Source organism: Rhineura floridana, chromosome 14 (assembly GCF_030035675.1).
Source record: "Rhineura floridana isolate rRhiFlo1 chromosome 14, rRhiFlo1.hap2, whole genome shotgun sequence".
Lineage (NCBI taxonomy): Eukaryota > Metazoa > Chordata > Lepidosauria > Squamata > Rhineuridae > Rhineura > Rhineura floridana.
The window spans coordinates 9365950-9380196 of record NC_084493.1 but is presented as its reverse complement, the minus strand read 5'-3'; the positions used below and the strand labels follow the sequence as shown (position 1 = coordinate 9380196).

The following is a 14247-nucleotide window of genomic DNA, read 5'->3' as shown; positions in this document are numbered from 1 at the left end:
CAATGGGACTTAGAAGCGTATGGCTAGGATTGTAGGCTTAATGCAGGAAAATGAGCTTAAATTGGACTAAAGGTGGTCATTAATCTGTTTGGGAAGAAGGGTACAGTTCACTAGCAAAGCTTCATGGTGATAATGCCAAAGACAGTTTTTGGTGGCTGAAATTACTTGCTCTCAGTTCAGTTTCATTACCCAAGTACACAGCAAAGAAATAGTAAAAAGTAGTGACTTACTGTGGTGATTCAAGCAAGAAGCAGTAGTTTTCATTATATGTTACCATCTACTTTTTTGTGTCTGTCTTTTTCCAGAGGGAAGGAGTCTTTTCCTCCCAACAGTTCAAAAGATAGCTATAATTTTGGAAAGTAACTTGGGAGAAAGATTAAACAGCATACAATTTTTTGAGAAATAGAGGGTTTATAATGAGAAAGTGTAGTGACTTCATATACTGCTTTTGAGTATGTATAAGTTAACAGTCCCTGGTCTTCAGAAAGTGTGGAAACTAGGTGGGAGGTTTGAGGGGAAAAGCTGCGGTTTCAGGAGTTCTTATGATGACTCATTCCCTACTGTGTGCAACGTGGCTGATATTTAAAAAAATCCACATAAGCACTTGTATAGTTACATATATGGAGCTTGAACTGATATCAGCTTGTATAACAGCTTTCTTTTAACCTTTGCAGTCTTACTTGTAATAAAAATAGGAGTTTCAATTATTGACTGATTATCTAGTGAGTTTTGTATCTGTCATTACAAAATGCTAGTCTTACTAGAAGCTCTTATCCTGATACTGCAAAACATAGTGTAATGCACAGTGGTGATCAGCCGTATGTAATATTCCCTGTAAAGGTAGGGTAGAATAGAATAATTCTTTTTTTAAATCATCTGTTTGAAATGATTACCAACAGTATTGAGCTAGCAGTCATCCTATGTGTATTGCCACTAGAAGAGAATCTATATTCAGCACCTAAGTAACTTTAATATTTTCTATGTAACTGGTAGTTCTCTGAGAAACTGGGAACATGGTTGTGGGGCTGATAGTTTGATTCTACATGATGTTGTTGTTATTTTAAAACAGCCAAGTTAAGAACAAGGGCTGCTTATAAAATAAGGTACTATTGCAGTGACCAAGAAAAAATTCTGACCTGTTGTCTCTTGCTATGTATCAAGGCATCTTTTTCCTTTAATATTTGTTGCACTACAGAAGTTTTGTTGAGGGTCAGCCAAGTGTGGTACAGAAGATAAAATGTAAGGTCTGGAAGATCCAGCTTCTAATTCTTGCTTGATGATAAAACTTTATAGGAGGTCTTAAGCAAGTAACAGTTTTTCAGCTTACTTTGCCTCTAAAGGTTATTGTAGGTGTAAAAAAAGTTAAAAATGGTAAAGCACTGCAGAAATGATTAATACTCATACTTCCTGTAGACTGAACAAATTGTAAAACTCGGGGGTTATACTGAAGCTCAGTGACACAAAGTTGATTGATGTGTCATAAGAAGTTATTGGCAAGTTTGAACGTTTGTGCATGGAAATCCAGAAACTGTGCTGAAAGTAATTTTGTTGTTGTTAAATCTTTTTGGTGGTAGTAATATGACTGGGCAGAAAAGTGTGCTTAATGAGCAGACTTTTAATAGCATTGTTTTCTGTTTGAAGCATGCAGCTATGACTCAGAGGTGACGTTTAATTTTATGCCCTGTGGTCTTCTGACAAAGTATTCTGCATTTAATAGTTTAAATTTAAACCATGACTTGAAAAATAAGTAGATTTGAGATAGCAGTGTTAACTGCTTAACTGGTAGTAGTAGTAGTATTGTTGTTGTTTGTGTAAATTTATATACCGCTTACATTTAAATAAAACCCTTAAGCGGTGTACAGCGCAAGTCAAACATCTTAAAACAGCATACAAAAAACTACAATTGATAAAATACAAATAACTGAACAAAATGGCCTCTTTAGTATCAACATACAATACAAACATTGCATATAAAATTAAGTACAGGAAGTACAAGGAAAAATCATAACATAGTAGACTAAACAAAATATCCCCTACCCTTAAAAAAAGTATATTTTTAAACATAGTAGATAAAACAAAATCAGCTCATTTTTAATCATAATGTAATAAAGCAAAACAATTAAAACAGCCCGCTTTATAACAGAATTTCATCTAACTACAATTGAAAATAGATACCATTTAGTTTACTTAAATGCACCCTTACAAGATCAAGTGTTCAAACATACCAACATTCTCAGCCAACACACTCAAGCTTTTTTAACATACTATTTTAACATACCTCAAATCACACTCTATAAGCACTCACACAATTCAACCTCACATCCTAAAAACAGCACACTTGCATATTCATACCATAAGAACCATTCAAACCTACATACATATAGCCAAATAATGCACACATACGCTCTGAATAAAGCATTCATACCAAACACTCCCCCTTGTCTCTCACTCAAGGGGTATGAGAAGCTGGGTGCAACCTAGAGGTTAGCTTAGAGCTGAAGCCTTAACTTGCCACAAGTCTACATCGAATGAATCATTGGTAGTGCTCTGGAACTACAAGCCAATTACTTGTTGGGCTAGTTTGGTTTTTCTGTTGGATTACATGCATAGCAAAGGAAATAGCATTGAAGGCAGCACTGTAAACTTGCTTGGTGAGTTGCAAGCTGCGGATACACTTGGTTTTTTTATTTTGTTTTTTGTTTTACTACATTTCCAATACCGAGTGAACAGCTATACTCTCTGTCTTAGTTTGAACAAATTATCGTGCTAAAAACTATAAGCTGTTTAGGGATGGTTCTTGTTTGTTGCCAAACAGGGTGTTGCCGCCCTGGGCTCCTACTGGGAGAAAGGGTGGGATATAAATCAAATAAATAATAAACAAACCAGTTTCATTGTTTAACTCTTGAGCAGCAAAACAAAGATAACACTTATTCCATTTCTTTAAGTCTGGTATCCTCAAATATGATTCTTCAAAGTAATTCTGTAGGCCTCAAATGGACTTCAGTGAGACTACGTTCTTCCTATCCGCAACAGTACTTTCAAGCAGTGTTGCCTCTTCGCATAACATAGCTAAACTGTAGTTTACTGTGCTCTATCTCAGTGTGCAGTTACTCTTTTATTACTAGCAAGCTTCTCCCATAATATAGCAACATTATAGTAGTTATCATAAACAGTATGAAATTTTATCCCACATAGGTATTTTAATCAAGATCCTAGTTTTCATGTTGGATGTATGAATGTAGTCATGAAATGTATGGCTACATAACTTCATGGATCATTGACAAATTGAACAGTTTGAAATGTTTGCATCTTGTACAGTATATTTAGTCTTCTAGGTTTATGTTTCCAGCCTCTATCTTCTTATAAAATACTCCTCCAGCAAGGAACAAGTTTCTTTTTAAGTGGGTGGTCAATTTACTTGTTCCACTTAGTTTAATTTTTTTCTTAAACTTCCCTTTAAACAAACAAACAAGAAATATACAAAAACAACTTAAATCCTCAATACTAAGCTCTTACCAGGAGTAGAATATCAACTTTGACATGCTTGTACAAATGAAAGCTAAATTGAGAACTTTTTTTAAATCTGGAGGTGTTCCCAAATATGAGCTTCTCTTAGCTGTGTGTGGGGTGGAGAGTACATAATTAACCAGAATCAGCTTGTTCATAAGGAGAGGAGCATCACTTCTGGTTTCTCCAGCAGATCAAAAGATTTGTAATGCCTAGTTCTATGCATGTCTTTTTTTTACATCTGATGTACAGCAACCGATTACATTAAGAGTGAAATGTTAAGAACCTTTAAAAAAAATATATGATTTTGAAGTGCTGATATGTGGCTTTTCTTTTTCTTCAGGTTTTCACAGAATAAGATGGATGGCAGCTTTGATTGTGATTGTGGTGAGCTGGAGCCACCTGATCATTAACTAACAGCATCTTTTGTCAACCACAAGCTGCCTCTTCCTTGAACTTAACTGTAAACAAAAGAAAAAAGGAAGAGGAGGGAGAAGTGCTTATCAACACCATAGAATGAAGCTGCTCAGGACCAGTCCAACACTGAATGTATCTGCACTGTGAGGAGGATGTTAATAGAAACCCATTACGTGCATATTTATTCACATTTTTGTTAAATGCAATTTAGCACAGGGAGTGGAGTGCATAGCATGTCATTTCATTCTGTTTGATTTACTTGTATTTCCTTTTAATGCCTGCGGATATGCTGCACCTTTCTTGAACTATGAATGCTGCAATGGCTCTATCTTTGCTCAGCTTGATTTGCAGAGTGTGTAAGTTCTAATTATAAAGGGGATACAACAGGCCTGATTGGCTAACAATGCAATGAGAGTGTCAGGAAACTATCGTGCAGTCAACCTGAAGTTTGTCTTCTCCTTTTCTGCAAGATCCTTCATATACCAGTGGAAGCATCTGTACGTGTTTGCAGAAGCTTAATAGTTGTAAGAGGAAAAACAGCACAAATTTTCAAAATAATGGCAGAGAAGTTTGAAAGCCTCATGAACATTCATGGTTTTGATGTAGGTTCTCGGTATATGGACTTGAAACCTCTGGGCTGTGGTGGCAATGGCTTAGTTTTTTCTGCTGTCGATAATGACTGTGACAAAAGAGTAGCTGTCAAGAAAATTGTCCTTACTGATCCTCAAAGTGTTAAACATGCTCTGCGTGAGATCAAAATTATTAGAAGACTTGACCATGATAACATTGTCAAAGTGTTTGAAATCCTTGGTCCCAATGGAAGTCAACTGACAGATGATGTAGGCTCCCTTACAGAACTGAACTGTGTTTACATTGTTCAAGAATACATGGAGACAGATCTGGCTAACCTGTTGGAGCAGGGGCCCTTACTGGAAGAACATGCCAGACTCTTCATGTACCAGCTGCTACGTGGGCTCAAATATATTCACTCAGCAAACGTTCTGCACAGAGATCTCAAACCAGCTAACCTGTTCATTAATACTGAAGATTTGGTGCTGAAAATTGGTGACTTTGGCCTTGCACGGATCATGGATCCTCATTACTCTCATAAGGTATGTAAAGATGGGCAAAGCCTTTTTCTCAAAAAGAAAGGGGGAAAAGGGCCTATGTATGCAGCAGCCAACAAAGTTTGTCTAATGTGCGCTCACGAGGGAGCTACAGCTATTCATAACATTTACACTTCTCAATATATTTTATTTCCACAGCCACATCTCCCTCGACAGTTTTTTAAAAATGGTGTTCTATTTTTTAAGTCGGGTGTTGTTGTTTAGCCTAGCAAGGAAGGATGATCTCTCTTCCTCTACAAGACAAGCAAAGTTATTGGACCTGTTGCTGAGGTTGTATATTCTTAAAACTTCTGCAGGAAGAGCCAACTTTCAGAGCAGAGGATTTTCAAAAGGTCCCTTAAGTGGATGAACATGATGACATTTCAGAAGTTCAGCTTGGATCCCTAGACATTCTCCTGAATTAAAACAGTGCAAAATTTGTTTGAAGGCTTCAGCTTTGAGGACACTGGCCGTAATTGCCTTGCATGTATCTAGTCTGATTTTTAGAGTATAAAACAGTAGTTAAAGGAATGGAATCAATCAGATTCCTATATGTGTGTGATAAATGAAAGAAACCACACATAGCCCATTTTTAAAGCCCGTAGTGTGATCTTTTTGATCATATATTTATTAGCTGGTCTGTTAAATCATGTTTCAGTTTAGTACACTTAAGGTGGTGATAACACAATTTTAGAATGTCTGGCAAGCATGTTGAGTTAGTCTAAAGTAAATGTTTAGCACATTGACTAGTATGTAAATAGAGATGGCATAAAAAAAATCAGTGATACCCATAGTGCCAGCATCATGTAGTAGAGTGAGGAGATGAACTTAAGCTCAAATCGTCCCTCAGCCATGGAGTTCAATGGGTGACTTGAAAAGAATCAGCCATCATTTATCCAGAATTGTGAGGTTAATATGGGATTACCCAAAATACATTGCCCTGAGCTGCTTGGAGGAAGGGCAGGATACAACTGTGATAAGTCGAATGCAAGTAAAATGTCTCTCTCTGTAGGGCCATCTTTCCGAAGGATTGGTTACTAAATGGTACAGATCACCTCGCCTCTTGCTATCGCCCAACAACTATACTAAAGCCATTGATATGTGGGCTGCAGGTTGCATCTTTGCTGAAATGCTGACAGGGAAAACTCTCTTTGCAGGTTGGTGGAGATGGATGGTTACAAACCTGTCATCTTAAATATAAGACCTCTGTGCAGTATATTAGTATAGCCAGTGAAACTTCAATTTGCCTTTCCAAGGAGCTTATTGGAATAAAGTGGCCAGTGCTCTTAATCCATTCAAGGATGATAGTGCCTATCGGTGTGGCATATTAACAGTTGTCTTGAAATTCATAGAATTCTCAGCCTTTCCCAACCCTTGGGTTCCCACATGTTCCTGAACTACAGCTCCCATTAGCCCCAGCCAGCATGGCCAATGGTCAGGAATTATGGAAATTGTAGTCCAGCAACATTTGGGGACCCAAAAGTTGGGAAAGGCTTCTCTATTTTAATTCTTAATAATTTTATTTCAAAATGGCGTACTGATAGGTCAGTGGTACCTGATCAGTACTACAGGTTGAGAAACATAAGGATTACAATGCAGATCTTTATCATGGCTTCACTTATTGAACTAATGACTAACCAACAAGGAAATGCTAAAAGGGGTGGCATGTTACAAGGTTCTTTCTGTGACATTTCTTGTTTGCTTTGGGGGCACTTGTGAGAACTCACCACTAAGGTGAAGGGAGAGGACCTTATTTTAAGGCAAGAGTTCAACTTGTTGACCAGCTGGCCATTTTAGCCCTGGGGTTTTTAACTAGTAAATGGCAGGAACAGGTGACTTTGATAGATTCTTCTGGAATTTGCATGAAAAATGGCCATTAATTCTAAGGGTAGGAAATAGAGTTCTACAAAGGGGACATGTAACAAAATGTTGCAGTGTGAAGTGCTGCTGTTCAGATTCCAGCCGTTCCATTCCTCCTCCTCCTCTGTCCCCCTTCCCCCATCAGTCAACCAACTTTCTCTGGCCACTGAGTATGCTCATGCCTCATTGAGCTATTTCTGGGGATTTTTTGTTGTACTACTTCAAATCTTGGCATTCCCCCAAGCCTGTGATCCCTCCCTTTTGTGTGTAAGTGGTGCTATTTTGGCTACATAAGTAACTGCACTCTCCCCCTGAAGACTGGATTTAGTATATAGAGAAGGATGATGGCATCATAAGTAGTGTCTTAGCAGCGTTCATGAATTAACATGTTCTTGGAACAGACTGGCATGCTTTTTGTCTTACTATTTAGGTGCACATGAACTTGAACAGATGCAGCTGATTTTAGAATCGATTCCTGTTGTGCATGAGGAAGATCGTCAGGAACTTCTTAATGTAATCCCAGTTTACATTAAAAACGATATGACTGAGCCACACAAGCCTTTAACTCAGCTCCTCCCAGACATTAGCCCTGAAGGTAATTTGGCTTCTTCCTTTCTCCTCTCTTGCTGCTGCTTTTCTGCCTGTATTGGATTGAGAGCCTATTGGCATGGTGGGATATACATTTATGGCTGTTACAGCACACAGTTTACAGGGTGTACAACACGCGTGGGGCTGGGGCAAAACTTTTGACATGCTATGTACTGATAATTTCCAGCTCAGGTGTATTGTGGAGTCAGCTATTTCTGTGTGTGTCCTATTATGTTAGTTCTTTAGTTCTCTGGGGGAAGGCTTCTGTTCAGTGAGAATATCATCTTTCCCTTTGGGTGTCTGGTTCGCTGAGTTAAACAGAAATTCAGTATTCTGTGGAGAACTGTGCAGGCAGTTCAGAAGCTGAGACCTTGGTCCCATAGAGAACTCAACATAACATCCAAACCAGAAGCCTGCCCTAGTTGGGGGAAAATGTATAATCATGGTGCATGGTAGGTATCAGTGATGGCTGTAGCTACTGACACTGTGTTTTGTGTCCAAACAAGTCCACAAAAGCATATACTCTACATAGTTGTTCTTGTTTTCCCTCACAGTTGTATATTAGTCATTTGTAGCTTGAAGGCAAAAAAAAGAGCCAACCTTTTTAAAGTTTTCCTGCCTTAGCTGCTTGGATGTGACTCTTTGTTGCCATTGTGTTTTAAATTGTTTTTAAAATATGTTTTTAAATTGTGTATTTGTTTTAATGTTTTTGATTGCTGTAAACCGCCCAGAGAGCTTCGGCTATGGGGCGGTATACAAGTGCAATAAATAAATAAATAAAAGGTTACCAGGTGAATGGCTATTTATAAGCCTGGTATATTGTATTTCCTTTAACTTAAAGCTTTAAGAAGCTCTCATAAGAACATAAGAAGAGCCTGCTGGATCAGGCCAGTGGCCCATCTAGTCCAGCATCCTGTTCTCACAGTGGCCAACCAGGTGCCTGGGGGAAGCCCGCAAGCAGGACCCGAGTGCAAGAACACTCTCCCCTCCTGAGGCTTCCTCTCAGCCTCTCTTACTAAAATTAGCTAAAGGATCTTCTGATTTATTGTCCAGCCCAAAACAGGGTCCTTTATGTATTGGCTTGCAGAATCATATACACCTCTTTGGATGTCAGATCTCATCCACACTACTTCCAATGTCTCCATCAGATTCATTGCTTCTTTACAGCAGTGAGCTAAAAACACTTAAGATGCTTACTTTTTGCAACCATACAAATCCTATAGTCTACTGCAAGCAGAGAAGAGGAGCATAATGAGGTTTCACAAGGGGGGGATGATGCCAGCAAAAAACGAGCAACTCTCTTTTTCTATCTTTCTGTGCATATGGCACTTTAATCATTTTTCTGGCTGCTTAATGTTTTGTTTTAGAGCCCAGAAATTTGAAACAATTGTTTTGCCATCAAATAAAGTAAGCATTGTTCTTTCATTTCATGCCTTACCTTATTAGAGTCTGATTTTTTTTAAAAAAAAACAGCCCCCAACTGTTTTCATTTTGTTCTCTTCAGCACTGGACTTCCTGGAGCAAATACTGACCTTTAGTCCCATGGATCGATTGACAGCAGAAGAAGCTTTGTCCCATCCGTATATGAGTATTTATTCCTTTCCAACTGATGAGCCCATTTCAAGTCATCCTTTTCACATTGAGGATGAGGTGGATGATATTCTGCTCATGGATGAAAGTCACAGCCACATCTATAATTGGGAAAGGTAAACTACTTCAAAATCATTCTGTGTTCATGGGAATATCTGAAATACAAGCTGATGGCTTCTTTTAACAAGTGAAATGCCATGAGGAGGGAGAAGCATTTCCATGATGAAAAGGAATGAGATATTTGAGCACCAGTTCTTCTCATTTTGTCATAAATTATATTAGACTAGAATTTTCTCCACTCTAGTTACTCTCACTAATTAATGACCACCAGGTGCATACTCTCCCAAGCTTGGACCACTTCCATGCCATTGGCTTCACTTGACTGCCTCATAAAAACCCATGTGTGCAGGGCGTTCTGTAATTAGCTTGCAGCAGGATTGTGAGCATCATTTTGTACTGCCCGGCACTTGATATGAATTGGAAAAATTTATGATTTGCCAGAATATTTATTTATTTTATTTATTATTTGATTTCTATCCTGCCCTTCCTCCCAGCAGGAGCCCATGTAATGTATTTGCCCAATATGTTGACTTCTGTTTATAAGCAAGATGAGGAAACATTGCTATGGGTGCTTCTCCTCCTCTTCCTCATTATTATTATTATTATTATTAATAATAATAATAATAATAATTTTCCCACCCTTCACCATAAGGTCCCAGGGTGGGTCACAACAATATTCAACATGTTTAAAACAAATTAACACAGTAGTCACCAAAGCACCACATAGCAGTTGGCACTTTATAACTGATACACGACACCAGCCAGTATTTGGAACTACTGTCTAAATGGGTAATTTTGAAAACATAGTTCTATGAGTTAAAACTAAACAAAAACCCTATTTTTGTGTGATTGTTTCTTTTATGTGATTATTGGGAGGCAAGATTCCTCTTCTCCCTTCTGTTAAGAAATCTACAACTGAAGTAGGGCACTTACATTTTCAGATCATCTTAAATGAACATCTAGTCCTTTCTCACAGGGCCGGTTCCAAAGGGTGGCCAGGTGGGGCCCTGGCCGAAGGCCTTGGGCTACAGGGGCCCTCATGGGCTCCTCCGTTCCTCTTCTGCGATTTGCGGCAGGATCGCTGCTGCGGATCGCAGAGCGGCAGCTTCAGAGCCCCTGCCATTCCCTCGTTCAACCTACCTTTCTCAGCTGTGTTTTACAGCTACTGCCCTTAACCAAGATGGTGGCCGAGGTTTCCCTAAGGGGCTGAAGCCTCTACCACCATCTTGGTTGATGGCACGCATGCATGCTATGTGTGTGCATCCCTCCCATCAGCCAAGATGGTGGCAGAGGCTTCAGCCCCTTAGGGAAACCTTGGCCGCCATCTTGGTTAAGGGCAGTCCTGTGCGCACAGCCACAAAACACAGCCGAGAAAGGTAGGTTGAACAAGGGAATGGTGGGGGCTCCGAAGCTACCATTCTGCGATCCGCGGCAGCAATTCTGCCGCAAATTGCGGAGGGGCCCGGGGCAGGGTGGTGTCTGAGGGCCCCAGCATGCCTGGGGCCAGCCCTGCTTTCTCAAATTGTGTGCCAAGGAATATGTTCTGCTACCACTGAATAGCCCAAGAATTAAAGTTCTCTGAAGAGTGTGTGTTGGAAGCTGCCAATTCAATGCCATATTGTTAAGCTTCAAAATGAGTTGTTATTTGTAGTTCTTATCTAGATGTTTTGACTCTTCTTCACTATGTAAGCAAATGGATTGCTGTCATTTACTAATATAAGCTGTTAATATTACAGATATCATGACAGTCAATTTTCAGACCACGACTGGCCTATTCATAACAATTTTGAAGCTGATGAAGTTCAGCGTGATCCAAGGGCTCTTTCTGATGGGACTGATGAGGAAGAAGTACAAGTAGATCCTCGCAAATACTTGGATGGCGATCGTGAAAAGTATTTAGAGGATCCAGCATTTGATACCCATTTCTCTACTGAGCCTTGCTGGCAGTATCCAGATCACCATGAAAACAAGTACTGTGATCTGGAATGTAGCCACACTTGTAATTACAAAATGAGGTCCTCTTCATACCTAGATAATTTGGTCTGGAGAGAGAGTGAAGTGAACCATTACTATGAGCCCAAGCTTATAATAGATCTTTCTAACTGGAAGGAGCAGAGTAAAGAGAAGTCAGATAAAAAAGGAAAGTCAAAATGTGAAAGGAATGGATTGGTGAAAGCTCAGATAGCTCTTGAGGAAGCCTCACAGCAGCTTGCAGAAAAGGAGAAGAATCAAGGGTTTGATTTTGATTCGTTTATCGCAGGAACTATTCAACTTAGTTTGCAGCACGAGTCGACTGATATTGATAAATTAAATGACTTGAATAGCTCAGTGTCCCACCTAGAGTTGAAAGGCATATCAAAGTCAGTAAGCAGAGAGAAACAGGAAAAAAGCATGGCAAACTTGGCCCAGTTGGAAGCTCTGTACCAAAATTCATGGGATGGGCAGCTTGTAAGTGGGGGGGAGGAGTGCTTTCTCATAGACCAGTTTTGTTGTGAAGTAAGGAAGGATGAGCAGATAGAGAAGGAGAATCCATACACCAGTTACCTGGACAGGTTTTTTAGCAAGAAGGACGATACTGAAATGCTAGAAACTGAGCCAGTAGAAGATGGGAAGCTTGGGGAGAAAGAAAGAGAGGGAAGTTTTTTAAGTAATAGCGGGGAATTTCTTTTTAACAAACACCTCGAAGCGATAGGCATTCCTCAGTTTCACAGCCCTGTCGGGTCACCACTTAAATCAATACAGGCTACGCTAACACCTTCTGCTATGAAATCATCTCCTCAGATTCCGCATAAGACATACAGCAGCATTCTGAAACACCTAAACTAAATGGCAGACATTTCTTTTTGTATTCATGAAATGTGTCTTCTTTTTTATTGTAATTTTTTTACTTGAAATCAGATAATGTTAACGTTGGTATGAATTTCCTTAGTTTCCTGTTTACCTTTGTTTTTACAATCCAGAATTACTTTATTTACATGACATTTCTTTTTTTTTTTAAAACTGGCATGTCGTTTGCACACAAAGATAAAGAACAGAGTAAAACAATGCAAATTGCAGGAGGAAACAAGAAGAAAATGCACTAAACCAAGTAGAAACACTCTTCAGTTTAAACAGTTTTTCATGCTTTGCAGAGGAAACATGAATCTTGCCTTGAAAATTACACAGTGAGACTATACGTATTTGCATGAAAATATCTATTTTTCCCTGAAACATTTTCATTCATATGTATTTTAGAATTTTTCATACTGTACACATTTCTTAGACACATGATACCAGCAGCAACTGAAAAATAAATGCAGAATTTGGTATGCATGTGTTATCTACCTCAAGGTAACAGCAGTATGTGGCAAAACATTAACCACCCATAGTGCTTTTCATAATGCACTTCTATTTAGCCAGCATTATTGTAGTAGGTGGTATTATGGAGAAATTCATTCAATATTTATAAATATTCTGGTATGCCTTCTTTATAGTGGAAATGTTAATATGCAGCGTTTTATTTATTTTAGCAAATTATATTTTCTGTCATGATAGTCAAATTTTTTGAACTTGCTTTACAGATAAAGTTCTTGTTAGCACTGTGGTTTGCCTACATAGCTGAAATAGAGATGAAATAACATCCCCTTATTCTGAGGTGATCCTTATGAGTTTTTAAAGAGATTTCACTTCAAGTAAGGCACTCACTGTGTATAGGAATTTGGGATTTGGAGGTGCTTGATCTCTACAAAGAAATTAGGAATTGTTTTATTATAAAATGCTCCTAGAAGTCTTAATTGTGTTAATTTTTTTAAAAAAACAATTTTTGTAATGTTAGTTGCGTGCATGGAAACAATTAAGGTACAACATTACTGTAGGTTGAAAGTTCTGTATGGCCAGGCATTTTGTTTTTACTGTATGTTTTTACTGAATGATGCCATTGTCTCATCCCCAAAGCAAGCATGAGTATAATTAGGTTAAATGTAGCATGTAGCATCTCGGTCTTCTGACAGTTTGTTTTGCCTTCTGGGTTTTCTTTTGTTTTTGGGAAACTATGTATCATTGGCACCCCTGTTTTAAAGAAAGAAACGAATAAAAACATGGCCAGCAAAAATGACTCTCTGTCTCAGCACGTGAATGCCTCAGATAGTAGCCTTGAGTAATTACAAGACATGAACATTTATCATTTCAAGCCTGTTCCCATGTCTAGAAAATGATACTTGCAATGGGTAAGGAATTAAAATGGAAACTTTTTCCCCCTTGTGTCTGCTGTTTTTCAGACAAAGCATGCAGTAATGTTGTCTGAAAGAGGAGGTAGTTCTGGCCTTGCAGCCAGTGAATCTTGTATCCTACTCTTAAACAAAAATGACCTGTATGTTCAAAATTGGGATGAACTTCTGTGTAATGTATGACCACCTGCATTGCTATGCCCTTGCTAAAAACGCAAAATAATGGAAGGCTTGTTTCATACAAATGGCTCATTTATTTTAAAAAGTTCTACATGTTGCCATTAGTGGCTCTTTTACATTCAAAATGCTTGTCAAGTTGCACGGATCTTGCCCCAAAGCATCAGTGCAGGAGGGGTGGGGGTGAGGGAACTGTCCTTTTACAGCTGTGACAAAATGGATTGATTGAAGTGTAGTACTCTGAACTGTTAGCAGTTCCCGTGGGTGTTTGTATAATGACTATCCTTTCTACTTTGTGTCTGATCAAGACTTTAGTAAAAGCGGGTGATATTTTTGTCCGTGCTAATACTATATTTACTTATTGGCTCCAGTTAATCCTAAAGTGCTTGGCCCATGGTATGGGAATACATGTGATGCATCATTGGCTTTGCTCTGTGAAATGCATTGTTTCATGGTCTTCGACGCAAGTAGTAATTGGAAACCATTGAAGTGTGTTTCCCAGTTCTATTTGGCATCTAGCCAGAAGCTTAATTTTAATAATGTTGAGCATGAGGAGAATGTGTGAGAATATTCCTCGGCAAGGTTAGGAAAAGTAGGCTTTTTCCCATTTCACAGTGCCTCTTCTGATCTTCGATCAGTCCATTTTTATGTAGCAAATCTGCTTGGGCCCTTATCATAATACTGTTTTGAGACATGGCATGCCACATCTAGCACAAAACATCATAGACAGCAAACCA

The 14247-nt window shown here is 38.8% G+C and overlaps 1 protein-coding gene across 4 annotated transcripts in view; it reads left to right on the top strand.

The window, feature by feature from the left end:
* Positions 1 to 13221, top strand: part of MAPK6 (mitogen-activated protein kinase 6) — a 36959-nt gene extending 23738 nt beyond the window's left edge. For all 4 annotated transcript variants that reach the window (XM_061594813.1, XM_061594814.1, XM_061594812.1 and 1 more), the window contains exons 2-6: positions 3851 to 5036; positions 6043 to 6187; positions 7321 to 7485; positions 8983 to 9184; positions 10865 to 13221. In XM_061594813.1, coding sequence (XP_061450797.1) covers positions 4482 to 5036; positions 6043 to 6187; positions 7321 to 7485; positions 8983 to 9184; positions 10865 to 11954 — 2157 coding nt within the window. In that variant the 5' untranslated portion in view covers positions 3851 to 4481 and the 3' untranslated portion in view covers positions 11955 to 13221. The remainder of the gene's footprint in view (positions 1 to 3850; positions 5037 to 6042; positions 6188 to 7320; positions 7486 to 8982; positions 9185 to 10864) is intronic.
* The last annotated feature ends 1026 nt before the right edge of the window (positions 13222 to 14247 follow it).